This window comes from Pan troglodytes, chromosome 19, assembly GCF_028858775.2.
Source record: "Pan troglodytes isolate AG18354 chromosome 19, NHGRI_mPanTro3-v2.0_pri, whole genome shotgun sequence".
In the NCBI taxonomy this organism is placed as follows: Eukaryota; Metazoa; Chordata; class Mammalia; order Primates; family Hominidae; genus Pan; species Pan troglodytes.
This window is the reverse complement of record NC_072417.2, coordinates 89373321-89400545: the sequence shown is the minus strand read 5'-3', so window position 1 is coordinate 89400545 and position 27225 is coordinate 89373321. Positions and strand designations below refer to the sequence as shown.

Here is a 27225-nt window from a genome sequence, read left to right as displayed (position 1 = left end):
TCTGGGGTCAGAGCTAAAATGAGGTCCAGAAGGGGACTGCCCTCATGAAGGGGTCTCACCTCTTCCAAGACGGGGGAAGGTCAGGGTTCTGCACTCTGCACTGGCTTGAGATGTGGGCTCCTTAGCCGGGATCCCTTAGCTAGTCACTTCCCTTTCTCTGGTTCCCTAGTCCAGAGCTGTCCAGACCCTGCTGTCTATGGTGTGGTACAGTCTGGGGACCACATCGGCCGTACCTGCATGGTGAAGTGGTTCAAGCTGAGGCCGAGTGGGGACGACGTGGAGGTGTGTGCAGCCCCTACTGCTTGCTTCAGGTGGGCTCTGGGGTTGGGTGTAGGACCCCTAGTTCATGACAACCTGTCCTATGCCACAGCTGATTGGAGAAGAGGAAGATGTGAGTGTTTACGACATTGCTGACCACCCTGACTTTAGGTTCCGTACAACTGACATCGTCATCCGCATCGGCAATACTGAGGATGGGGCTCCTCACAAGGAGGATGAGGTACGCCTTCAAATTCCAGTTCTGGATGGCTGCTCACTGCCCTGTGCACCAGCTGCAGTCCCTGATGCTGCCACCAGGTGGCTCTAGGAGACAAGACCTGAAAGTCCTCTGGGCTCAGTGTCCTCAGAAGGGCAGCTGCCCCAGAGTCAAGCTGCCGCTCAGCACTAGCAGCTGCAGAGGGACTTGTTTCCCTGCCTCCCTTCTGGGGTCAGGCTTCTTGAGCTGCCGCTGGTTACATTTACCAGAGGAGCTAAGTTCCTTGTCACAAGCCAGGTGGGCATGATGTCAGTCACTGCAGAGCACAGGAGGGGCTGGGGAGCTGGAGCTTGAGCTGGGCCCCCTGACTTTGTCCCCTTTGCCCAGCAGCCATCGGTGGGCCAGGTGGCCCGTGTGGACGTCAGCAGCAAGGTGGAGGTGGTGTGGGCTGACAACTCAAAGACCATCATCCTGCCCCAGGTGAGGCTCTGGCAAGACCCCCCTGCTGAGCTTGTGACTATGGCAACTTGGGCCGGGGGCCACAGGCGTGTAGCCAGAAGATGGGCTCTCAGGTCTTCCTGGTGAGATCTCAGCGAAAGCGTGAGGGGAAAGGCAGGCATTCCACACAGCCCTTGGTGCAGGCCTGCAGTTGGCCCACCAGCCTTGCTTCTCCCAGCAGTCTCTTCACGTCCATCTCTGGGTGCATGTAGACTTTCACAAACCTCCAGGATTTTCCTGGATTGTCAGCTCACTATGCTACGAAGAATGCAAGTTCCCTCCTAAAAGGAGACGGAGACTTTCCTACCACCCTTTCTAGAAAGCTCTAACAGAGAAGGAGAGAAAGGAGAGAGCTGACCCAGTTCTAGCCCCACCTGCTGGGTACTGAGCAGAAGGGCTACACGGGCTCTCCTTCCCTCGCCTCCTGGTTGGAGCCACACAGCCCAGCTCTCCTCTCCTGGTCCACACAGGGGGCAGGAGTGGGGGCGGGAATGGCTTGCCCCATCACCTTAACGGCCATTCCAGGGAACGCAGCAGGATATGTCGGCCCTTCTACATGTCCCCTCTTGCCATATGTTCCCAGCTCCCCACACAGGCCTCCTTGGCTGTATCATTAGCTGACCCTGCGCTTTTCAGGTGTGGGACTGGGCCTGCCAAGGTCCCCTAACACCTTGGACAGATGCTGACCAAGTGCACAGAGCAGGAGGGGAGGCTGGAACAGACCACTGGCTGGGGCTTTGGGTCCAGCTGGAGGGTGGGACAGGTGAAGGGCCTCTCCCAGAGACCTAGGGACTGCAAAAGCCAGAGCAGAGGTCAGGGAAAGGGTGGAATGAGGTTGCCAAGGCCTCATGAGCCCAGTCGCCATCAGCTGTGCGGATCAGGGATCCCCAGAGCTCCTCCTTAGTGGTGGGGAGGTGACTTCCTGTCTGCTTACCCTGGCACTTCCCTTCTGCCCCCAGCACTTGTACAACATCGAGTCTGAGATTGAGGAGTCAGACTACGATTCGGTAGAAGGCAGCACCAGCGGGGCATCCTCGGATGAATGGGAAGATGATAGTGACAGCTGGGAGACGGACAATGGGCTGGTGGAGGACGAACACCCCAAGATAGAGGAGCCCCCCATCCCACCCCTGGAGCAGCCGGTGGCCCCTGAGGAGGACAAGGGAGTGGTGATCAGTGAAGAGGCAGCCACAGCTGCCGTCCAGGGGGCTGTGGCCATGGCTGCCCCCATGGCCGGGCTGATGGAGAAGGCTGGCAAGGACGGGCCACCCAAGAGCTTCCGGGAGTTGAAAGAGGCCATCAAGATCCTGGAGAGCCTCAAGAACATGACTGTGGAGCAGCTGCTGACGGGCTCGCCCACCTCTCCGACTGTGGAGCCTGAGAAGCCAACTCGGGAGAAGAAGTTTCTGGATGACATCAAGAAGCTACAGGAAAACCTCAAGAAGACCCTGGACAATGTGGCCATTGTAGAGGAGGAGAAGATGGAAGCAGTGCCCGACGTAGAGCGCAAGGAGGACAAGCCCGAGGGGCAGTCACCTGTGAAGGTTGAGTGGCCCAGCGAAACCCCGGTGCTCTGCCAGCAGTGTGGCGGCAAGCCTGGCGTCACCTTCACCAGCGCCAAGGGCGAGGTCTTCTCCGTACTGGAGTTTGCACCCTGTGAGTCAGCCCTTGCCTGGTCTTCGCCTTCCCCCGCCTTCTCGGGGCTCCTGTTTGTGTCACCAGATCTGGGTGCAGGGTGGTTAGTCCCCTCGCCAGACCCCAGCTACTGCCCCAGGGCAAACCATTTCCCTGTGTGGTCACAGTGCTGAGGCCAGCAGCGGCGAGTGGGAAGTCTGTGGGTGTGCTCACCTGTCCAGCCAGGTTGGCAGATGGAGCTCCAGGGCCTCTCCATGAGGGACTGACTATTCTCTTCCCCCCTCTAGCAAATCATTCTTTTAAGAAAATTGAGTTCCAGCCTCCAGAAGCCAAGAAGTTCTTCAGCACAGTGCGGAAGGAGATGGCGCTGCTGGCTACCTCACTGCCTGAGGGCATCATGGTCAAGACTTTTGAAGATAGAATGGCAAGTAGGCTTGGCATGGGCAGGTGCAGATGTGCTGTGTGGGCACCCAGTGCCCAAGAGGCCACCAACCTTGGGTCCCCAAACCTCCGGGGCTGACTGGCACCTGCGAGGACACTCACCCACCCACCTTTTACAGGGGCGGTCACAGGCTCAGTCAGGTGAGGGCTGACTCAGCCGTGTGTCCAGGCCAGATGGTTCTTTCTTTCCTCCCTCCTTTAAAAAATTACTTTCTCGGCTGGGCGCGGTGGCTCACACCTGTAATCCCAGCACTTTGGGAGGCCGAGGTGGGTGGATCATGAGGTCAGGAGATCGAGACCATCCTGGCTAACACAGTGAAACCCCGTCTCCACTAAAAATAAATAAATAAATAAATAAACTCTCCGGGCATGGTGGTGGGCACCTGTAGTCCCAGCTACTCTGGAGGCTGAGGCAGGAGAATGGTGTGAACCTGGGAGGTGGAGCTTGCAGTGAGTCGAGATCACGCCACTGCACTCCAGCCTGGGTGACAGCGAGATTCCGTCTCAAAAAAAAAAATTACTTTGAAATAGGCCGGGTGCGGTGGCTCACGACTGTAATCCCAGCACTTCGGGAAGCCGAGGCAGGTGGATCACCTGAGGTCAGAAGTTTGAGACCAGCCTGACCAACCCGGTGAAACCCTGTCTCTACTAAAAATACAAAAATTAGCTGGATGTGGTGGCGGGTGCCAGTAATCCCAGCTACTCGGGAGACTGAGGCAGGAGAATCACTTGAACCCGGGAGGCAGAGGTTGCAGTGAGCCAAGATCGCACCATTGCACTCCAGCCTGGGCAACAGAGCGAGACTTCATCTCAAAAAAAAAAAAATTACTTTGAAATTAATTATATTATGATTACTCCTCAAGCCTACTTTTCTTTTTGAAAAATGAGAACATTACAGATCCTTTGAGTGGAAATGGAAGAGCTAAAGTTGCCTTTGACCAGACCTCACTTCCCTTTCTCCCTGAATCATAGGCCCCTTCCCACACCCAGAGGATTGTTGGAAGTTTAGTGGGTCTCCTTCCAAACGGATGACCTTTTTTTTATACTTTTACATTGTTTATACACTAAAAAAAATTTTTACATTTTCATATATCACCATAATTACATAGTATTTTGTATGATTTGTTTACACACAGAATATGTCGTCGTACACATCATCTCTAATTTGCTTAAGACCAACCTGTGTTGATTCGTAATCTAGTTTCTTCCTTTTTACCTGCAAAATAGGATGACAGCATGTGGCCACACCACATTCCATTTTCCCACTCCTCTGTTCGTGGACGGGGCCTAGTGTCTCTGAGTCATGTTTACTGAGGCAGCGCTGAGTGCATCCTCCCGGAACAGGCAAGCCCGTTTGCCTGCCACCTTGTTTACTCCGCAGTCCCTTACTGGGCCTGTGCATCGAGCCAAGCACTATGCTAGACTCTGAATCTGAGTCTGAGGCGCCAGTTCTGGCCCTGTCCTGGAAGGAAGGGAGTAAGAAAAGAAAGAGCAGGGATCCTGAGAGCAGCCAAGCGGGGTGCTGTTGAGATGGGCCCGGAGTAGCCACAACCCTGGAACAGGGCTAGGCAGAGTCCTAAGGCCCAGTGCTGCTTGAGATTCTTAATAACGCTTTTGGTTTTTTCTTGAGTTGTAGGAAAATTCCTTTTGAAAATTCTAGCCTGTCTCAGCTCTGCTGAGGGAAGATGGAAACAGTATTTTTTGTTTTGTTCTGTTTTCCCCACATCTCACTCAGGAGAAGAAAAGTAGTGCATTCCCTGGAGGCTCCCAGGGTGGCACCGATAAGAGCATGTGCAGAGGTTCCCTTGCCCCAGCTAACGCTCTGCCTTCCCTGCTTCTCAGCTCATCACTGACCTCGCCCATTGCCCTGTCAGTTGAGATCCCACACACACGCGTGTGTGCACAGATGCACAGATTCCAGATGTCTGTGGAGCGGTGGTCTCCCAACCTCCCCCGTGGAGTTCAAACCCTCACTGTCAGCTTCTGGTTGTGAGACCATCCCCCCGTCCCCAGGCCTCACCAGCCTGGAACTGCCTTTCAGCTTGAAACTGCTTGTACTACTTGCCTTGTTGGGGATAAGGGCTGGAGCAGGTGTTTAGAGGAATTGTTGTGTTTTGTTTTTAAAAGACAGGGTTGGCCAGGCGTGGTGGCTCACGCCTGTAATCCCAGCACTTTGGGAGGCCAAGGTGGGCGGATCACAAGGTCAGGAGTTCGAGACCAGCCTGAGCAACATGGTGAAACCCCCGTCTCTATTAAAATACAAAAAATTAGCCGGGCGTGAGGAGGCTGAAGCAGAGAATCGCTTGAACCTGGGAGGCAGAGGTTGCAGTGAGCCAAGATCACACCATTGCACTCCATCCTGGGTGACAGAGCTATACTCCATCTCAAAAAAATACATAAGCCAAAAAATAAAAGACAGGGTCTCACTCTGTCGCCCAGGCTGGAGTGCAGTGGTGTGATCATAGCTCACTGCAGCCTCAATCTCCTGGAGTCAAGTGATCCTCCCATCTAAGCTTTTTGAGTAGCTGGGACTATAGGTATGCACCACCATGCCCAGCTAATTTTTTATTTTTTGTAGAGATAGGGTCCCACTATGTTGCCCAGGTTGGTTTTGACCTCCTCGTCTCAAGCAGTCCTCCCACCTTGGCCTCCCAAAAGTGCTGGGATTACAGGTGTGAGCCATCACGTCTGGCTGAGGAATACAATCTTTTTTTTTTTTTTTGAGATAGCGTCTCACTGTCACCCAGGCTAGAGTTCAGTGGCACAATCTCGGCTCACTGCAACCTCCGCCTCCGGGTTGAAGCAATTCTCCCACCTCAGCCTCCCGAGTAGCTGGGACTGCAGGCATGCACCACCACGCCTGGCTAATTTTTATATTTTTAGTAGAGACGGGGTTTCACCACGTTGGCCAGACTGCTCTTGAACTCCTGACCTCAAGTGATCCACCCGTCTCGGCCTCCCAAAGTGCTGGGATTACAGGCACGAACCACCACGCCCAGCTGGAATACAGTCTTAAAGTAATGATTTATGAGGAAAAACACCTGATAAGATAAAAACTCACTTCGAGTATTTCTCTTAGCCAGGGTTCAATGATTCCAGGCAAGGGCCAGGCACAGTGATGGCTCAGGGCTGTAAACCCAGCACTTTGGGAGGCCGAGGCAGGCGGGTCACTTGAGCCCAGGAGTTCGAGACCAACCTAGGCAACATAGTGAAACCCTGTCTCTACACAAAATAAAAAAATCATCTGGGCATAGTGGCCCACACTGTAGTCCCGGCTACTTGGGAGGCTGCAGTGAGCCATTATTGCACTAGTGTACTCCAGCCTGGGGGACACAGCAAGACCCTGTCTCAAAAAAAAAAGATTCCAGGCTGTTCTGCAGAGAGAGATTTGTCCTTAGCTTCTCCACTGCTGGTGGCATCTGGAGTCCCAGGTGCTGCTCTTCCTGTGTGATCTGCACAGTGTCCTGGGAAAGAGCAGGTGCAGATGCAGATGCCACATGTAGGACACCCCCTTCCACCCCTGCCAACCTTGGCCTCCCTCCCTTCCTCCCTACCTAGGACCTCTTCTCAGCTCTCATCAAGGGCCCCACTCGAACCCCCTACGAGGATGGCCTCTACTTGTTTGACATCCAGCTCCCCAACATCTACCCAGCCGTGCCCCCCCACTTCTGCTACCTCTCCCAATGCAGTGGCCGCCTGAACCCCAACCTGTATGACAATGGGAAGGTGTGTGTCAGCCTCCTGGGCACCTGGATTGGAAAGGTGAGTATAGGGCCAGGCCCCCAGCCAAGAAGGAGGAAGAGCCAGTGGTGGATAGGGGCCTGGGGAACAGAATTGATGGTGCCCTGTGTGTTTCAGGGGACAGAGAGGTGGACAAGCAAGTCCAGCCTTCTCCAGGTGCTCATCTCCATCCAAGGTACAGTTGGGCTGAAGCGGGGGTGCGGACAAGGGAGGGCCGGTGGAGGAAAGTGACTCTGATAGTCCCCCTGGCAGATGGAGGGTAGGCCTGCGTTGTGGGCCTCTCTCACCCACTGAGGGAAGGTGTCCTGCCCACACAGGTCTGATCCTGGTAAATGAACCATACTACAACGAAGCCGGCTTCGACAGTGACCGAGGCCTGCAGGAAGGCTATGAAAACAGTCGCTGTTACAATGAGATGGCGCTGATCCGCGTGGTGCAGTCCATGACCCAGCTGGTGCGGCGGCCCCCCGAGGTCTTTGAGCAGGAGATCAGGCAACACTTTAGCACTGGTGGCTGGCGGCTGGTGAACCGTATCGAGTCCTGGCTGGAAACCCATGCCCTGCTGGAGAAGGCCCAGGCACTGCCCAACGGGGTGCCCAAGGCCAGCAGCTCGCCAGAGCCCCCAGCTGTAGCCGAACTGTCAGACTCCGGCCAACAAGAACCTGAGGATGGAGGGCCAGCCCCAGGAGAGGCCTCCCAGGGCTCAGACTCAGAGGGCGGTGCCCAGGGCCCGGCCTCAGCTAGCAGGGACCACACAGACCAGACTTCGGAGACCGCACCAGACGCATCGGTGCCACCCAGTGTGAAACCAAAGAAGCGGAGAAAGAGCTACCGGAGCTTCTTACCTGAGAAGAGTGGCTACCCTGACATCGGCTTCCCCCTCTTCCCACTTTCCAAGGGTTTCATCAAGAGCATCCGGGGTGTCCTGACGCAGTTCCGGGCTGCCCTGCTAGAGGCAGGCATGCCGGAGTGCACAGAGGACAAGTAGCTGCCAGGCGCAGAGGAAAGAGCATCACCGTGAGAGAGGCCAGCCGCCGCCTGCTCACTCCCCCCCGGAATCACCCCTCTTCCCATGCCCCTCTGTCCCCACTGCAAACCCACTGCCCTCTTCTCCCCAAGGTGAGTTTGATGCTAAAGTGCAAGAAGTGTGTTGAGATGCCGCCGTTTCTATTCTGAAGCGAGCTTTCAACAGGCGGGTCCCCTGTGGCAAAGAAAATCGGAACCCTGTTGCCGATTTTCCATTTGTCACCCCAGCAGAATGTCCGGCACTTGCTCCCTTGCTGTCCCTTCTCAGGTCAGAGGCGGGTGTTCCAGGGCCTGCCGCGGGGCTCTCTGGGCCGGTTCCCTGCAGACCCGCAGGAGAGCACATGTGCCTTGCATGAAGTGTGAGTTGCGCCAACAATTCCCCTGGTCCCTTTCAACCTGTTTAGTTCAACTCAAGCCTCCCTGTGTCCCAGACCCTCCTGCTGCCACCACCACCCAGGTCCTCCCTAGTCCTCCAGCGTCAACACTATCCCTTGGGAGTTGTAGCTGCTGTCACTGACTCCTGGCTATACATGGCCTGTCGACCACGTTATAGCCCTCAGGCCTGTTGAACTTGCTCTCTAAGAGAGGTTGGGACCAGGCTAGGTTCCGGGTGACGCCCAGGAGAGGTGGTGGCCTTCACACATGCACATGGAGTTGAGGACCAGGGAGCTGCAGGGAAAGCAACAGCTATAGGTGCCTTGCTCTTCTGTCGGAGGCTGCTGGGGGCAAGAGCAGCTGCACAAGGCCAGGGCAAGTGCTAGGGCCCCTCCCCCATCACATGGTCACACTGGGACAGGCGTGCAGCTCACTGAACTCCAAGCGAGCCAGCCCTCTCTTGGACTAGAAGGCCTACTGTCAGCCCTTCACTTACAAACTGCAGGCTCAATCCGAAGGGGACGGCCGGCGGGGGCTCTCCTAGTGCCCAGAGACAGGCCCAGAGGTTTACAAGTTTTCTAAGCTTTTGATAATGTGAAGCTCCAGGCCGAGAGGATGCTGTTGAGCACATTGCAGCTATGTAATTTTTGGTGTATGTATGTAATATTTAAGGTTGGAAAAAAAACTCAAAAGCAAAGATATTAACTCTTATTAGAAAAAAAGACAAAAAAAAGCCAAAGCATGATGCGTCTTGTCAGCCTTAAGTGGGCTCCACACCTGTGCTGTGCTGTGACCGCCCAGCCAGCAGAGCTGCGGGAGGACGGAGCCGGACCACACACCGTGGCATTTGGAACCGAGTCGGTATCTTGTTTGAGAAACACCCGGAGTGACTGGTGGGGCTGTGCTTCCCAGTGCATTGTACATGTGGAGATGTGAATGCCTACTGCTTACAATATCTGTATAAAGTGCTGTGTGATTAAACTTTTTTTTACTTGCATTTTTTTTTTTTTTTTTTTTTTTTGGCTCATTAACAAGACAAGGTGACACCATTAAACCTCCCTCTGCCATTCATCTGGGCTCCGTTGCCTTTGTGTCCCTCACACACACCCTTCCTGGGGAAGGAAAGACCTTGTTGCCAGGGAAGGCATGTGGCAGTGGGTCCTGGCTTTCCTGGCCAGGTGGGGGCCACTGTGAACAGCACCCCCCACCCACCCACACTGCCCTCTGCCTGCCAGATCTGCTTGCATGCCTTTTGTACTTCTTGTCCTGGAGCAGTCCTCTGGCCTCTTCCTGGCCGGTGGTGTGCTCCTCAGGAGCCAGCTTAGAGCAGCCTTCCAGCAGCTGTAGTCTCCAGAGACCTACAACTGACCAGTTCAGCTCCTTCCAGGTTCTGGGAGAGCCGACGTCATAGCACCTGGCGGTGGACAGGTGCCACAACTCCTGGACGCTAAGCCAAAATGGTTGCCCAGTTTAGACTTGCATGGATCCTTCCCTGCCACATTCTTTCCACTCCTGCCTGGCACTCCTCCACAAGGACAGGCAGGGAAAGGAGGCAGCTGAGGGAGGTTGGGAGAACCTAGACCCCTAGACCACTGTGGGGGATGACAGACTCCTTTTAAAAAGGTAAGATACCAGGTGTGGTGGCTCATGACTGTAATCCCAGAACTTTGGGAGGCAGAGGCGGGCAGATCACTTGAGGTCAGGGGTTTGGGATCAGCCTGGCCAACATGGTGAAACCCCGTCTCTACTAAAACTACAAAAATTAGCTGGGCATGGTGGCATGCACCTGTAATCCCAGCTACTCAGGAGGCTGCGCACAAGAATCACTTGAACCCGGGAGGTAGAGGTTGCAGTGAGCAAAAAAAAAAAAAAAAAAGATATTGCCATTTTTTACTTCTGAAGTCTCCTGCTCCTTGCCAATTTGGGGGGGAGGGGGGCGGGGGGGGCCAGTGTTTTTATTGTTTTTGTTTTTGAGACATTCTCACTCTGTCTCACCCAGCCAGGCTGGGGTGCAATGGCACGATCTCGGCTCACTGCAGCCTCAACCTCCCAGGCTCAAGCGATTCTCCTGCCTCAGCCTCCCAAGTAGCTGGGACTACAGGTGTCCGCCACCACACCCTGCTAATGTTTGCACATTTTGTAGAGATGAGATTTTACCATGTTGCCCAGGCTGGTCTCAAACTTCTGGGCTCAAGTGATCCACCCACCTCAGCCTCCCAAAGTGCTGGGATTACAGGTGTGAGCCACCACGCCTGGTCCATCAGTTTTCTAATGCCCTTAACTCAGATATTTTCCCTTTCCTGCTAAATCCACATGGGACTCTGATGAGATTTGCTGGGACTAGCTGGTTGTGTGGCCCTAGCTGAGACATGCCAGCTCTGAGCTGCATCCTGTGTGTGGTCAGGCAGCTGGCTGAGCTCTGAGGCTGCTTCAGGTTGGAGGTGCTATAATTATCAGGGTGGTAGAGGCCCCCCCACCATTAGGCTGAACCAGCTCTGGTCCTGAGTCCCCCACCAGAATGACTATGCCTGGGGCCAGTAAAATCCATTGCCCATCCCAGGGGGCACCATTGGCCATCATTACCATTAAATTCTATAGTCCTGGCCAGAGCGAGAACCCATTCTCTCCCCAGTCACCAGGACAGGACGAGCAGGCTGGGAATGTCACTTTATTTGGATTTGGTTCGTGGGGTGGGGGTCTCAGAACAAACTAGAAGGCCTTACATAGGCAGCTGGGCCCAGCCAGCTGGGCTCCTGACCCAGGACCTCATTCTGGCCTGTCCCCCCAAAGCATAGCCTCCACTTTCTCACCCTTCTCCAGAGGAGTCTCCTCCACCCCCACAGGAGCTGTGGACAGGCCCTGCAGCCCTAGGGAAGGAGGAAGGGTCCTGCAAGTAGACACTAAGGCACAGCGCGGCCCAGGGGTCATAAGGGCTCTTCTGGCGGTGGCGTCTGCTGGGGCTTCCAGCTGGGCGGGGGCTCCACGCAACCACTGACCATCCAGAAGTAGTTTGGGTGCACCTGGCCCTGCACGGCCTCGCTAACCATCAATTCCCCATCCACTGCAAACACACCTTTCCCATCCTTGGGCTCCAAGCGGAAGGCGACCACGGGCACATATACCAAGTAGGGGCATTCATACTCCATATGCCTGCCCTTCTCCATGGCCAGGAAGAGGCGCAGCAGCATGGCGCGAGACACTCCCGCCCGCACGTAGAACAGATGCATGACGCCAGCTGCACAGCGGCCCATGGGTGCAGCAAACATCTCACTGCCCAGGTGCGAGTGCAGCAGTGCCAGGACTAGCACAAAGTCCTCGTCGGGCACCACTGTCCAGTGAGAGGGCACTGGCTCCTCCAGTGGCACAAGGTGTGCATCTACCGGGCCCTGCTGGACCACAACGGGGGAGGCAGGTGTCTTGGAACCGACTCTTCCTACAGGGAGGTAGGCCAGTCGGCCACGGTAGGTGCGCAGGGCTGCCAGACGCAGGAAGGTGCCCAGAGTGAAGCGCATCTCCCCCAGACGCCGATACTTCTCACTCTCTAGGTCCACATCAGCAATGAAGCCCCAGGCCAGGCTGAGCACAGAGAAGAGGCGCAGCCCCGAAGCCGTGTGCAGAGACAGCAGGTTCATGGGCGACAGCAGCCGGCGGCACAGCAATAGCGTGCAGTTGGTCAGGAGGTCTTCATTGGTGACCTGCTCATAACTGCAGGGGGAAACCGTCAGATGAGGCAGGACAGGAGCCCCCATGTATCCCCCCCTTCCTTCTCCCGGGGAGTGGGAGCTGGCAAAGCGCCATGTGGTCCCTGGGGAGTTGGCAGGACTGGTAGGTGGCAGATGGAGCAAATGGAAGCAGTCAGCTGGGGTCACCAGGAGAGGGCCCCAGGACTAAGGGAGAAGGGGAAATGGAAATGATCTCAGCCTATGGGAGCTTAGACAAGAAAACCCCCGCGGTAGAGGAGCACAGACGGGAAACAGGCCCACTCTGGCCCTGGGCTCTCACCCAGCATAATGGTTCAAGGAAGCTGCCAGCGCGTTGCCAGAGCCTGCTGGGAGGCTACACAGGGGCTTCTGGATGGCGGTCTCCCAGTCAGGCCGCTCCATGAGCCCGTTCACCACCTGTTGAAGCACACGTGGCCTCAGCCTGGGACGCACCGCGCCAAGCCCCAGGCCTAGCCGCGCAGTGCGGTCCTCACCTCGTGCATCAGCCCGTCTCCAGACATGACCACCAGAGCGTCCCAGCGGCCCAGCTCCTCCGACCGCACCAGCTCCCGCGCGTGGTTCCGCCGCTCTGCAGGGAGACCGGCAGCTATCAGGACTGGGGGGTCCCCTGCCAGGGGATGCTCCCGAAACCCCCTCCGAGAGGTACTCACCAGTGAGCATCAGCGTGAAGGAGATTTCAGCCTCAGCCAAAAGGGGCTGCACGTGACTCCGGAAGAGCTGCAAGGCCTTGCCCTTGCCGCCGCGCGGGTTCAGCAGCACCAGCACGCGGCAGGGCCGCGGGAGCACGCCGCGGGGGCCGCCCGCTGAGAAAACAAAACCAAAGAGGCCACGTCCGCAACCGACCACTAGGGGGCCACGGGTAACAATGGGGCACTAGTGTGGGAACTTGGTGCCCGCAACACCCCGGTAATTGACCCTGGCCAGAGGAGCGGCCTTTGCTGGGAGACCTGGGGTGGGGACGCGGCGCCCCTGCCACCCCCTTCCTTGGCTCAGATTCGGCCGGCTTCTGGCCTCGTGAGGGATAATGTTTCTCCCGATCGTCCACAGCCCCTTTCGTCCAGCTGGGCGTTCCATCATTCCTGGCGAGGAACAGGAATCCCCCTACAGCCCTTCCCAGCAGGAACCCCACAAACCTGGATCCATAACCTCGACCCGCGGCTCCCGCTGCCAGGGGGTCCCTGGCGCTGTGGGGGCGCTGCCCGTGGCGGCGGCTCCTGCCTTCAGCTCCTTATCGGTGCTGCCCAGGCGGGCGTCGCAGGGCCGGCTGTGGGGCTCGCCTTCCCCGCCCGGAGCCGTGGCTGTAGGAGCACCGGCGTCATTCCCTGCGGCGGCTGGACCTGAGGGAGAGAAGACAGCGCTGGCGGAGTCCGGGGCCGCAGCTGCCAGAGGTGGGGAGCGCCCGACTAAATCCCGGGACCACGCGCGGGGAGCCAGGTTCCCGGGAAGTCCAGAGAGCTGAGGTCCGGTGTCTCCGAGGGCGCCCCCGCCGTGTGACTAAGCCTACAATCCCTGAGAAGGGCGCCTGCTCCGGGGCTTTCTCCCTGGGGCTTGGGGTTCGGTTCCGGCCCGACGGATGAGTCAGAGCCCCGTGGCTCCCTCCGACGGACTAGCTCCTCACCCCTCGGGGCTGCCAGGGGGAGGGGAGTCCAGCTGCGTAAAAATCCCAGAACTTGAGCGGACATTGCTGGGCACGAAGTTCTGGGAGAGGATCCCAGCCCCAGCCATCCAGGTTGCCGTGTCCCCTGCCCGGAGCTCCAGAGCGGTGGGAGCCGCGGCGCGCGCCTCTCAGGGCCCCGCTCCGTTGCGACGCGCGCGGCGCTCGTGGGAGCCGCTCCCGGGTCGCGCCAGTGCCAAGCCCGAACCGGGCCACCAGCTGCCGCCTGCTCTCGCCCAAGCGACAAGTGGCCCAGTTCCCGGGGCCCCGCGAGGGCGGGCCGCACAGGAGCCACGAGCGGCGCGAAGGCAGGGTGGGCGGCCCTACCCAGTCGGTCCGGTTTGCTGGGGAGGCGCCACCGCCGTTCCCTACAGTGGCCTGGGGCGGAACGCAGCTCGTCCCAAGCTCAGCCCACGTCTGAGGGACTGGAGCGCCCCGCTGGAGCAGACTCCCCGGCCTCGCTCCCTCCGGCCTCAAACTTTTCGCTCAACTTCGCAGCCGGCGCCGCGGAGCGGGGAGGGCACTGAGCCTCGGCGCCGGCCTGGCTCCGCCCCGCGCTCCCGGGGGTGGAACCTGAGCCCGGCGCGGCCTCGGCCTCTGCCCGCCTCCGGCCTCAGCGCGCCGCCTCCGGCACGGCCCGCGCCCACGGCCGGGCCACGAGCTGGTTCCCGCCCGGGTCCTAGGAAGCGGCAAGCGCGCCCCCGCCGCTTGTCCTAGGCGTCTGGCTAGAAGGCGGCGCCGCGACCTGGCCGGGTGAGCTGAGGCGGCAGGCCGCGAGGCGCGGAGTCCCGGGCCCGGCCGCGAGCGCAGTGTCTGGGGCGCGCGAAAGCGACCGCGCAGCGCAGACGGAGGCGCGGGCTCCGCGCGAACTCGTGTCGGAGCGAGCGCCGGGCGCGCGCGGTTCCGCTCTCCCGGGGGCCCTTGGTTTCACCTCGACGCCACGACCTCGCCCCCGCGGGTGCTGTCGGCGCCGGGATGCAGCGCCCCTTTTGCGCGCTCTGCCCTAGCCCACCCGAAATTCGAGGCCCGCACGCCACCCGGGGCGCCTCTCCAGGCCGGGGCGTCTCGCCCCGCCGCCCACCAGCTTCCCTCTTTCTTCCTCCCCCGCGCTCCCACGGAGGTTATTTTTAACTTCCCGACGCTGCAGCTGGGCTACCGAGCCTGAGGCCGCCTAGCGCGCTGTCCCGGGTAGAGCAGGCGACAGGCCGGGGGCTCCGAGCCGGAGAGGAGGCTTGACAGTGTAGATGGGCCTGGGGGACCCCGTCGGGATTGGAAAGCCAAGCATGTGGTACGTGCCCCCCGCCCCCTCTGGCTCAGCGTGAAGAAGGGGCGCCGGAAACGCGCTCAGAAGTTGTCACTTCTTTGGAGACCAGTAGGGACGCGTTTGTCAGTGTGTTTGTGATACACTTATCGCGGCAAGCCACAGAACGTGTCCGCGAGCACCTCGAGTTAGATCCCTGGGGGTTTACGGCGGAGACGGAGGAAGAAGTTGCCAAGGCCCATTGGTGACCTGCCCAGGTAGGGCCAGAGTTAGGAGAAACCAAGCCCCTGCGGGAGGCTGCGAGGCTCGCGCGCCCCCGCCGGCCCCACCCGCCCCCACACACCTTTCTCATCGCTTCTTAAAGTCGAGAAGAGGCAGGTCCAGGAGGAGCACGCAGCCAATTAGCCGGGCGGCGCCCTGAACTCCGGCACGCCTCCGCGGTGTCTTCTCTTCCGGAGGACCCAGGCAGCTCGGCCCCGTTTCCCAACACTTGGGGGGTCAGACGGGCGGGACCCGAGAGTCCCCGGGCGGGTCGGGGGGCACAGGCTGGGACGCGGGGTCCCTAGGGCCGCAGCTCCGCGCGCGTATCGGCGGGTGCGCCTTCGCCTTGCGCGGCGCCCGGGCAGTCCCCGCTGGGTCCAGAGCGTCCCGAGCGCGTTCCGGGAAGGTGACTCAGCGACGCGCTCAGGGGTCGAAAAACTCCGAGAAACAGGAACGAGGGGAGGGAGCAGGGGCGTCATCCCCGACTCCTGGCGTCGCGGCGCGTGTCGGAATGATGGGTCCTGCACCTCCAAGCCCCCCACCCCCTTGCTCCAGGAATCCGGCGCGGGCGGGGGAGAGAGCCCTGCAGCCGCAGTGCCGCGGTCATGCGCTGCGGGGACGCGAGCGGCGGCTGTGGGAGGAGGGGGCTCCGCGCGGGAGCCCAGGACCAGATCCGTCCGCCCCTCCCGTCTCCTCTGCCTTCTTCCCCTCCTCTTCCTCCAGCGAGGGACTTTGGTGCCTAGAAAACGCGAATCGGAGGCTGTGCTCTCCGAGATCTCAGCCTTCGAGGGGACTGGCTGCGGAGATTAGCTGGGGCAGCCTTCCCCTTCTGCTCCCCGCCCCGGAGAGCATTTCCACCAAATCTGAAAAGCTCTGTCATTAGCCATAGAGTCTGAAGAGGGGAAACTGAGGCACAGGGAAGCACTGTGAGTTCGTGGTGATAAAGCCCACCTGGTTCAGGGTCCCCCCCTTTTTTTTCCTCCTGGGGCCCCAGAAAGGTCGGATCCTGCGCCTCCAGGCCCACTACCACCAGCCTTGAGTCCGCGGAGCGGGCGGGGGCGGGGTTGACTGCAAACTGAGTTGGCAAGGGGAGGCGGGGCACGGGCTTTTTATCCAACAGCCTCCGGGCCCCAGCTCCCCTCCTGGCTCTGGAAGGCCCCGCGGGAGGGAGGCGAAGGGCAAAGCCCTCTGGCCCCGGTTCCAGGCCGCACAATGGGTCCTCTGTCCTCCCTGGCGCCTAACCCCCTGCCCCCCTCACCTCCAAGGCCTTTGCCCCCCTCATTCTTGTCATTCACTTCCCCCAACCCAGGCTGCCTTTCTCCAGACCCCTTTCCCCTTCTCCCTTTCTAAAGAATTTGATCCTATCTCCAGAAACTCCCCCAGCTGCATCCCTACTCAGAGAGGCAGGATTGGCCAAGAGCAAGATGGTTCCCCTTCCCACGGTTGCGGGTGGGGGGGCGGGCACTTGGATCTCTCAAGCTGCCAGCTTGGCCCGTTTCCCACTGTACTTTACTTCCTTTTTAAAAAAAGAAAAAAGGACAAGGCGGGGAGGAGTTGGGGGGGCCTGAAACCCTGAGAGGTGAAGAGGCTTGCACAAGCCTCCAACCAGTTCCCCACAAAGCAGAGAAGCAAACCTGTGAGCCCAGACCCCACGCTGAGAAGCCAAGTCCAGCCAGAGCTCCCCTCTGGGCCTCTCTGTATCCCAGGCTATTTCTCCCTGAAGGGCAGGTATCTGGGGATCTGGTGCCTGGTGGATTGCTTGCCGCAGAGCTGTGGAGTCTCCCTGAGGAGGAGGAAGCAGCAGGCCGGGCGCAGTGGCTCACTCCTGTAATCCTAGCACTTTGGGAGGCCGACGTGGGTGGATCACCTGAGATCGGGGGTTGGAGACCAGCCTGACCAACGTGGAGAAACCCGTCTCAAACCCCGTCTCTACACCGGGTGTGGTGGCGCATACCTGTAGTCCCAGCTACTTGGGAGGCTGAGGCAGGAGAATTGCTTGAACCCAGGAGGCAGAGGTTGTGGTGAGCTGAGATCGTCCCATTGCACTCCAGCCTGGGTGACAGGGCGAAACTCCATCTCAAAAAAAAAAGGAAGAAAGAGGAAGCAGCTCCAAGCCCTCCCCAGGCTTCATCCTGAGTCTGGAAACAGCTGAGCAGCCGCTGTGCTCAGCAAGGCCCACCGTGGGCCTGGGAACAGGCCTGGGCCGGCAGAGAGGTCTGATTTGATCACCAACCCAGAGCTTGGCTTGCAGGTAATCTGCCTCACAGGTGGGAGACTTTTTCTAACTTCCCCAGCCTCCCCTTCCTTGTGGGCAGCCTCCCCAGGGAGACACACCTGAGAACCCCCTTTTTTCTTTTCCCGAGAAAGAAAGCAGGCATTCACCTGGCCTGGTCCCAGCTCTCCAGAAACTTGGAGTCAAGGCTGCCAGATGGCAAATTACTTGCTTTTATGAGGAGAGGATTCCTGCCATCTCACCCTTCCCTGAAGCTACCTTCCCTAGGAGATTTCAGCTCCCTAATTGCATGGCCTCAAGGTCTTCCTTGACCTCAACTTCTTTCCCTTTTTTTTTTTTTTTTGAGACAGAGTCTCGCTCTGTTGCCCCAGGCTGAGGCTGGAGTGCAGTGGCGTGATCTTGGCTCACTGCAACCTCTGCCTCCCGGTTTCAAGCAATACTCTTGCCTCAGCCTCCCGAATAGCTGTGATTACAAGTGTGAGCCACTGCACCTAGCTAATTTTTGTATTTTTAGTAGAGTTTGTGTTTCACATGTTGGCCAAGCTGGTCTCAAACTCCTGACCTCAAGTGATCTGCCTGCCTCGGCCTCCCAAAGTGCTGGGGTTATAGGCATGAGCCACCACTCCGGTTTTTCCCTTTTTATGGTGCTTTACTGCCTAGGGGGTTGCAAGGACCAGGGAAGAGGGAGGTTCTATCTCACAAGCTCTTTGAGCTTAGGGGCCGGGCACGGTGGCTCACATCTGTAATCCCAGCACTTTGGGAGGCCAAGGCGGGTGATCATGAGGTCAGGAGATTTGAGACCATCCTGGCCAACATGGTGAAACCCCCATCTCTACTGAAAATACAAAAATTAGCTGGGCGTTGTGGTGCATGCCTGTAATCCCAGCTACTTGGGAGGCTGAGGCAGGAGAATCGCTTGGACCCGGGAGGCGAAGGTTGCAGTGAGCTGAGATGGTGCCACTGCACTCCTGCCTGGGGACAGAGCAAGACTATGTCTCAAAAAAAAAAAAAAAAGCTTAGGGCTGGTTGGGCGCAGTGGCTTACGCCCGTAATCCCAGCACTTTGGGAGGCTGAGGCGGGTGGATCACGAGGTCAGGAATTTGAGACCAGCCTGGCCAAGATGATGAAACCCCATCTCTACTAAAAATACAAAAATTAGTCGGACGCGGTGGCAGGTGCCTGTAGTCCCAGCTGCTCAGGAGGCTGAGACAGGAGAATTGCTTGAACCCAAGAAGGAGCCGAGATTGCACCACTGTACTCCAGCCTGGGCAACAGAGCAAGACTCCCTCTCAAAAAAAGAAAAAGAAAAAAAAAGCTTAGCGCTGCCCCCACATGGCTTTCCATTCTCAGTTTCCTAGATGTCATTTCCAGGTCGACCATACCAGGCATTGGGGTGGAGGGGATGCCACATGCCACACGTGGCCACATGTGGAGATCCAGAGGACCAGACTGGTCATGCGAGATTCTTGGCTGCTTGCAGGGAGTGTGTGCTTTGCCCGAGTTTCTGTTTCTCCCCAGTGGTTTGACTACTATGAATGTATGGTGGGGTGACCCTAGTTCTATCCCTTGGGTGGTCTCCTTGTCCTTGTCATCCTTGCTGAGGCTGGGGACCCAGGTCTCTTCTGGGCCTCTGGGCTCTGCCTGTCACATGCCCTCACCTCCAGGCTGCTGACTGTGGCTGCAATTCAGGGTGATTCTCTTCAGAGCCCTCTCAAGGTGGCGACCTGCAGCCCTACCCACTCCATTTGTCTCAGCTGCCTGCCCAGCATCTATAGGCATTTGTATTAGTGTCCTGGTGGCGTAGACAACAGAAATTGACTGTCTCACAGTTTTGGAGGTTGGGAAGTCTACGATCACGGTGTTGGCAGGGTTGGTTCCTTCTGAGGCTGTGACTCTGTCCCAGGCCTGTGTCCTGGTGGTTTGCCAACAGCCTTTGGTCATCCGTGTCTTGCTGCTGCGTTGTCCCCGTCTCTGCCTTCACCTTCAGAGGGCCCTCTCCCTGGGAAAGAGTTGGAACTTTTTCTGTAGGGCCCATGGGCCTGTTCTTTTTCTGCTACAAATGACTCGGAGGGAAAACCAGTGAGTTATTAGGGCCCTAGTGTGAATCAGTGTTTCATGTTTTATTTATTTATTTATTTTTTTGAAACAGGGTCTTACATCGTCACCCAAGCTGGAGTGCAGTGGCACAGTCACAGCTCACTGCAGCCTCGACCTCCTGGGCTCAAGTGATCCTCCCACCTCCATCCCCTTTAGTAGCTGAGACTACAGGTGCATGCCACCAAGCCCAGCCAATTTTGTTTTTTTATTTTTTGTAGAGACGTGGTCTCCCTATGTTGCCCAGGCTGGTCTCAAACACCTGGGCTCAAATAATCATCCCGTCTCAGCTGCCCAAAGCCCTGGGATTACAGGCATGAGCCACTGCACCTGGCCAGTGTTTCATGTTTTGAATGAAAAGATGTAACAATACCAGGTGTCTTGATAGAAGATAGTGTAGTCTCCTAAGGGTACAGGAGGAAAGGGGTTTTTGGCTGCCAGGCCTCCATCCTCCCAGCCTTGCCAAGGTGTGATCTACTGGGAGGAGTTGTTTATGCCTATGCTGGCAGCCAGACTTCCTGTGCTCCTGCTCCCTTGACTTTCAGATGTTATCTTACACCTTGGCATATGGCATCCTCAGCTTCCTGAGCAGATGGGTTTCTTCCCCAGTCTTCGGAAGAGCAAAGCTGAGTGTCGTGTTGGATGGGGTATTAGGTTCCTATTGCTACACACAATTAAAACAACACAAATTTTTTATCTTGCAGAAGGTCAGAAGTATTAGAATGGTTGCTAATACCATTACTTTTAATGCCAAAAAACGCAATTTCCCCAGGCCAGAAGCGGTGGCTCATGCCTGTAATCCCAGCACTTTGAGAGGTCGAGGCGGGTGGATCACCTGAGGTCAGGCGTTCGAGATCAGCCTGGCCAACGTAGTGAAACCTCCTCTCTACTAAAAACTACAAAAATTCACTGGGTGTGGTGGTGCACACCTGCAGTCCCAGCTATTCGGGAGGGTGAGGCAGGAAAATCGCTTGAACCTGGGAGGCGGAGGTTGCAGTGAGCCTGAGATCGTGCCACTGCACTCCAGCCTGGGCAGCAGAGTGAGACTCTGTCTCAAAAAACAAACAGGCCGGGTGCGGTGGCTCACTCCTGTAATCCCAGCACTTTGGGAGGCTGAGGCGGGTGGATCACCCGAGGTCAGGAGCTTGAGACCAGCCTGGCCAACATAGTGAAACCCTGTCTCTACTAAAAATAAAAAATTAGCTAGGCGTGGTGGCGTGTGCCTGTAGTCCCAGCTACTCGGGAAGCTGAGGCAGGAGAATCTCTTGAACCCAGGAGGCAGAGGTTGCAGTGAGCCAAGATTGCGCCATTGCACTCCAGCCTGGGAGGTTGCAGTGAGCTGAGATCGCGCCACCGCACTCCAGCCTGGGCGACAGTGAGACTCCGTCTCAAAAAAAAAAAAAAAACAGTTCCTCGTGCACCAACCTAATATAAGATGAATTGCAGGGCTGTGTTCCCTTGCCTTTTCTGGCTTCTAGAAGCCACCTGCATCCCTTGGCTCAGGGCCCCTTCCTTTACCTCGAGAGCCGGCAGCATAGCATCTTTCAGTCTATCTCTGTGTGACCTCTGCTCCCATTGACACAACTCTTCTGACTCTGACCTTCCTGCCTCCCTCATATAAGGACCCTGTGATGACATTCACCCCACCCAGAGAGCCCAGGACAATCTCCCCTTCTCAAAATCCGTAATCACATCTGCAAAATCCCTCTTGCCATATAGGGTAACACGCACTCACAAGTTCCAGTGATTATGACGTGGACATCTTTGAGGGGTTTTGCCAACCACGGATGATTAGGCAAACTTAGTCTGGGAACAGTGGCTTTTGGGCTCCAGAACCTTCATTTCTGACTCCTACTCCCTCCCCAGCTCTACCCAAATGAACACAAACCAGGAACCAGCCTTCCACCAAAGAAGCATTTGTGGAGTGAGGCTGGGGTGGAGACATGTTTCTGTAGACTTTGTGGTGGTTGGTTTATCCAGCAGAAGCCCCTACAAAGAAAATTGGTTTCCATTTTTGAAAATTACCCTAAAGGGAGAAATTGGCAATTTTGCTAAACATAGTAATTACAGGATCGCAAAACCCCAACTTTGCACCTGAGGAAGGGGTGGAAGCAGACCGGCCCATCCATCTGCAGCCTGGCAGAATTCCCCACACTGCTTTGCAGGAAGGGCTTGCTGCTGGCACAGGTCCCCTGGGCACAAAATGGAGGTGGGAAGTGTGTGGCCCTCCCAGGTCCTGTCCTGTGCCAGGCTGGACCAGGCCAGCCACACTGAGAACCACAGCTAGCAGGAAGAGCCATTCAATGGGAACAGTCCACAGGCCCCTGCTGACATTAGCTCCCATGTGGGCCCAAAGTGGACTCTGGTCTGGTCAATATCCAGTCCCACATCCTGGATACTGGTGAGGAGAGAGGCGGGTCCCCTTCTGCCGAGGCTACAGCCAGCATCCCCATTCCACCCCACTCCGCTTTTGTGTTTACCTGCATGGGTGCCCTGGTTCAGAGACCTCAAGGGAAGAGAAGCCCAACAGCTGTGTGTCAAACCACCTCAGGCAGTTCCCAAAAGGAAAGCTGGGAACCAGGAAGCAGGAGCCGGCACCTCTGCACAGGGAGCAGGAAGGCAGAGCTGCATTGATCTCCTAGCAGCCAAGCTGGAGCATCAGGCTGAGGGGATGGGTGTGTGCACAGTTTTCCAGGGGCTTTTTGTTTTGCAATGTTTTCCACTTTCACATTTCTCAAAAGCTAAAATGTGACCTTGGGTGGGTCCCAAAGCAAACAGACAGTGGGCTGAACGTGGCCCTGGGCCAGGCGGGGGATTTGCACTAATGGCCTGGGCTGTTTCCACCCACCTGAGGGTGGAACCTCATCTGTGCTACAGGACAGTGAAGTCCTTTGTCACCCTGGTCACAAGCACAAGCTGCCTTTGGAGACACCCCGTTGAGGCACCCAGCTGGCCACTCAGGGGTTCACTCCTTTCCTCTTTTTTTTTTTTTTTTTTGAGATGGAGTCTTGCTCTGTCACCCAGGCTGGAGTGCAGTGGCGCAATCTTGGCTCACTGCAACCTCCGTCTCCTGGGTTCAAGCGATTCTCCTGCCTCAGCCTCCTGAGTAGCTGGGATTACAGACATGCACCACCACGCCCGGCTAATTTTTATATTTTTAGTAGAGACGGTGTTTCTCCATGTTGTTCAGGCCAGTCTCGAACTCCTGACCTTGTGATCTGCCCGCCTCGGCCTCCCAAAGTGCTGGGATTACAGTCGTGAGCCACTGCGCCCCACCCCACCCCTTTCCTCTTTTACCTAAACATGCAGTCGCTCAGACTTCCTCGATTGATGCCAATTAGTGGGGGGACTTGGGGGCAAAGGAGGGTGTGGACGTCCTATTTTGACAAGCTGGAAAAAGACACGGAGCCCGGAGCAGGGATTGCCCTCCCCTGTGTTCATTATCCACATGCCAAAAAATAGAAATTCCCCTCCCCTGGAGGCTTGTCTTCTGAAGGTCAAACCCTTCAATTCTTTCCAGACACAACCCTGGTAATTTAAGTAATGATTAGACAGGATGGGCTGGACAGCTGGGGCTGGGGAGGGGTGCTTAGGACAAGGGACGCCTAATTCCAGGCTGGTGCCCATGAGCTTTTGTGCAGCTACAGGAGTGACGCTAGGCTGATCCGACAGGAGAGCTGTGTTCAGACAGCAGAGTTCCTTGTTCTCTTTGCTCATTGCCCTAAAGTCCTGATCACAGCAACGTGACTGGCATCTTGAGAATGAGTTAAGATGTCATTTTTCCTTCAAGGCACCATTTGATGATCCTAGCAGTCCCTGAAACTCACCATTTTGAAACTGAATGGGTAACCAAGTGATTACCTTTATAAGGGCTGGAGAGTTTGATTTTTTAATTTTATTTTGTTACATATTTTTTTGAGACAGAGCCTCACTCTGTCACCCAGGCTGGAGTGCAGTGGTGCGATTTTGGCTCACTGCAACCTCCACCTCCTGGATTCAAGAGATTCTCCTGCCTCAGCCTCCCAAGTAGCTGAGATTACAGGCGGCTGCCACCACTCACAGCTAATTTTTGTATTTTTAGTAGATACAGGGTTTCTCCATGTTGGTCAGGCTAGTCTTGAACTCCTGACCTCAGGGGACCCGCAAGTTTGATATTTTAATGTCTCTGATACCTCAACGCATGCAGGCTAATGCTGAAATTATTTTAAAAAACAAAATTGAGGGGCTGGGCGCAGTGGCTAACGCCTGTAATCCTAACACTTTGGGAGGCCGTGGCAGGCAGATCACCTGAGTTTGGGAGTTCGAGACCAGGCTGACCAACATGGAGAAACCCCGTCTCTACTAAATATAAAAAAAAATTAGCCAGGCGTGGTGGCGCATGCCTGTAATCCCAGCTACTCAGGAGGCTGAGGCAGGAAAAGTGCTTGAACCCGGGAGGCGGAAGTTGTGGTGAGCCGAGATGGCGCCATTGCACTCCAGCCTGGGCAACAAGAGCAAAACTCCATCTCACAAAAAAAAAAAAAAAAAAAAATTGAAAGGGCCCAGAGAGTGCTCCTTTGAGATCAATGAGGAGCATACAAGCGGCTGGAGGACATACCTTTTCTTTTCTCTTTTCGCATCTTCCCTAGAACTATAATCAGCAAGGTTCTGCACACAAAAATCCTCAAGAAATGCCCGCAGGCAGACCTCTCCCATTGGAATCGCTGGCAGATGCAGCACGGCACCCCAGGGAGGGAGCCGGGTGCATTGCAGCAATGGAGGGCCAGGAAGGGCACCGTCCAACACTCCACCTCCTCCTGGCTGGGCACAGCAGGCTGATGGGTCCCTTGAGGGACAGATGGTCCCAATGCAGAGTTAAAAAGACACATCAGTCTTCGTGACTCTGCATGGCCTAGAAAAATCTATAGCATCAGGACGTGCGGCATTTGCAAACAAGCACAAACCATTTAAGACTGGGTTCAGTGGCTCACGCCTATAATCCCAGCATCTTGGGAGGCTGAGGCGGGCGGATCACCTGAGATCGGGAGTTTGAGACCAGCCTGACCAACATGGTGAAACCCCGTCTCTACTAAAAATACAAAATTAGCTGGGCGTGGTGTCACATGCCTGTAATCCCAGCTACTCAGGAGGCTGAGGCAGGAGAATTGCTTGAACCCAGCAAGCGGAGGTTGCGGTGAGCTGAGGTTGCGCCACTGCACTCCAGCCTGGGCAACAAGAGCGAAACTCCGCCTAAAAAAAGAAAGACCGAGTTCCGATTCCAATTGCCGTGTGACAAGTATCTGCCATTACTTGACTCTCAGATTGAGAATTTTGAGCTTCTAAAGAAAGAAAACACTCAATAACTGCAAAAGATGATAAACTCAGGGTTGGCTCTGCCTCCTTTCAGCTCTTGGCAGGCGTAAGTGTCATTCCCGAGGGAAGAGGCATGTGCAGTCCCACTAGCAGATCTGTCACCTCGATTTGCAGCCTTTAGTGGTATAGGAGCCATGCCGCCTGGGAAAGGCTGAGTGGGAGCCAGGAGCCACAGCAAAGCCCAGGACGCTGAAGAGCGTGCTTGTCTCGGAGGCCTGAGTCTTTTTTTTTTTTTTTTTTTTTGAGACAGGGTCTTGCTCTGTCACCCCAGGCTGGAGTGCAGTGGCGCCATCTCAGCTCACTGCAACCTCCGCCTCAAATCTTTTTTTTTTTTTTTCCGGATGGGGTCTCACTCTGTCACCCAGGCTGGAGTGCAGTAGCGCTATCCCAGCTCACTGCAACTTCCACCTCCTGGGCCCAAGCAATCCTTCCACCTCAGCTTCCTGAGTAGCTGGGACTACAGTCACGCACCACAACCCCCAGCTACTTTTTTTTTTTTTTTGTATTTTTTCTAGAGACTGGGTCTCACTCTGTTACCCAGACTAGTCTCGAACTCCTGGACTCAAGCAATCTGCACACCTGGGCCTCCCAAAGTGCTGGGATTACAGGCATGAGTCACACCTGATCAATTTAGTTTTTAAAAGCATGCTTGGAGCCGGGCGCGGTGGCTCGCGACTGTAATCCCAGCACTTTGGGAGGCCAAGGCGGGCAGATGAGGTCAGGAGTTCGAGACCAGCCTGGCCAACATGGTGAAACCCCGTCTGTACTAAAAATACAAAAATTAGCTGGGCATAGTGGTGCGCGCCTGTAGTCCCAGCCTCTTGGGAGGCTGAGGCAGGAGAATTGCTTGAACCCGGAAGGTGGAGTTTGTGGTGAGCCGAGATCGTGCCACTGCACTCCAGCCTGGGCAGCAGAGCGAGACTCCGTCAGAAAAAAAAAAAAAAAAAAAAAAGCATGGTTGGGTGGCTATCTGGGTGACGGCTGCTGCAGGAGGGCAGTGTGGCAGGGGTTTCTCATCTGCAAGGACCCTGAGCAGAACAGCAGGAACCTAATTCTAGTTCTAAACCAACAGCCTGTGTGTCACGTATGCTCAAGGAAGGCTGGCATGTCACCCATGAAAATGGTCTTCACAGATGTAGAAAACTAAGCCAGATTTACCAACCAGCGCTTGAGAAAAATGTCTTTTAGAATGAGAGACTCAGATTCCTTAAAAAATTAAGCATAGGGTTACTATATGACCTAGTAATTCCACTTCTAGTTCTGGTCTGTACCTAAGAGAGATAAAAACATGTCCACACAAAAACTCGTCCAGGAATGTTCATAGAAGCATTATTCACAATAGTCAAGAGGTGGAAACAACCCAAATGTTGATGGATGACTGGATAAAGAAAATGTGGCCTATTCACACAATGGAATATTATTTGTCCATAGAAGGGAATGAGGTCCTGACACAGGCTACAGCGTGAATGAACTTCGAAAACATGACACAGAGTGAGAGTCCAGATGCAAAAGGTCACCTATTGTATGAGTCAATTTCTACGAAATGTCCAGAATAAGCAAATTTGTAGACAGAAGGCAGGTTGGTGGTTGCCAGAGACTCTAGGGAGAGGGAGAATGAATTAGAACTGCTTACTGAGCATGGGATTTCCTTTTGGGGTGATGAAGATGTTTTGGAACTACATAGACGTAGTGGTTTCACAACGTTGTGAGTGTACTTAATGCCACTGATTATGCACTTTAAGATGTTATGTGAATTTCACCACAGATTTATTTATTTATTTTTATTTTTATTATTATTATTATTTAAAACGTCCACTATTTAAAAAGGAATCTTGGCTCACTGCAACCTCCGTCTCTCTGGTTCAAGTGATTTTCCTGCCTCAGCCTCCCCAGTAGCTGGGACTACAGGCGCGTGCCACCACGCTCGGACGTGGTAAGTACTAAGAGGACTCCTGAGTTTGGCCTCGGGCTATCCCTTAAGAAAAGCTGCTTTCTGGAGAGAAGGCAACAGATGCACACAAGGGTGCCTGCCTAGGGAATGGCTGAGGGCCGCATCTACTTCCGGGGTCATTTAGCACTGAGGTTTCCAACTAGGGAGCACGTAGGAATCACCTGCAGAGCCTGTGCCCCACTGCCAATGACTATGACTTCACTCACTGCTCTGGAATTTTTCATTTTCTTTCTTTCTTTTTTTTTTTTTTTTTTTTTGGAGACAGGGTCTCTGTCACCCAGGTGGGAGTGCAGAGGCACAAACACAGCTCACTACAGCCTCAACCTCCTGGGCTCAAGCAATCCTCCCACCTCAGCTTCCCGAGTAGCTAGGACCACAGGGGCATTGCCACTGTGCCCAATTTTTTTTTTTTTTTTTTGGTAGAGACAGAGCCTCACTATGTGGCCCAGGCTGGCCACTCTTGAGCTCAAGTGATCCTCCCACCACAGCTTCCCAAAGTACTGGGA

The 27225-nt window shown here is 55.9% G+C and overlaps 2 protein-coding genes across 10 annotated transcripts in view; one reads left to right on the top strand and one right to left on the bottom strand.

Moving 5' to 3' along the window:
• UBE2O (ubiquitin conjugating enzyme E2 O) overlaps positions 1–9188 on the top strand; it is a 63451-nt gene extending 54263 nt beyond the window's left edge. For 2 of the 6 annotated variants that reach the window (XM_016932953.4, XM_016932955.4), the window contains exons 11-18: positions 170–282; positions 371–499; positions 863–955; positions 1933–2629; positions 2896–3032; positions 6608–6811; positions 6908–6965; positions 7108–9188. In XM_016932953.4, the coding sequence (XP_016788442.1) occupies positions 170–282; positions 371–499; positions 863–955; positions 1933–2629; positions 2896–3032; positions 6608–6811; positions 6908–6965; positions 7108–7778 (2102 nt within the window). In that variant the 3' untranslated portion in view covers positions 7779–9188. The remainder of the gene's footprint in view (positions 1–169; positions 283–370; positions 500–862; positions 956–1932; positions 2630–2895; positions 3033–6607; positions 6812–6907; positions 6966–7107) is intronic. The other 4 variants (XM_054670708.2, XM_016932954.4, XM_016932956.4 and 1 more) reach the window with 3 other exon arrangements.
• A 1653-nt stretch (positions 9189–10841) lies between these two features.
• SPHK1 (sphingosine kinase 1) lies at positions 10842–16119 on the bottom strand. 4 transcript variants are annotated; one of them, XM_016932949.4, is made up of 6 exons: positions 16041–16119; positions 13047–13250; positions 12564–12716; positions 12387–12481; positions 12194–12309; positions 10842–11896 (listed from the first exon to the last, which is right to left on the bottom strand). In XM_016932949.4, the coding sequence occupies exons 2-6, from the start codon at positions 13054–13056 to the stop codon at positions 11116–11118; spliced, it is 1155 nt and encodes a 384-aa protein (XP_016788438.1). In that variant the 5' UTR covers positions 13057–13250; positions 16041–16119; the 3' UTR covers positions 10842–11115. The 4 variants fall into 4 exon arrangements, with proteins under 4 accessions (XP_016788438.1, XP_063655423.1, XP_016788435.1 ...); XM_063799353.1 differs by lacking the exon at positions 16041–16119 and adding an exon at positions 15172–15541; XM_016932946.4 differs by lacking the exon at positions 16041–16119 and adding an exon at positions 13532–14092.
• Between the last annotated feature and the right edge of the window lie 11106 nt (positions 16120–27225).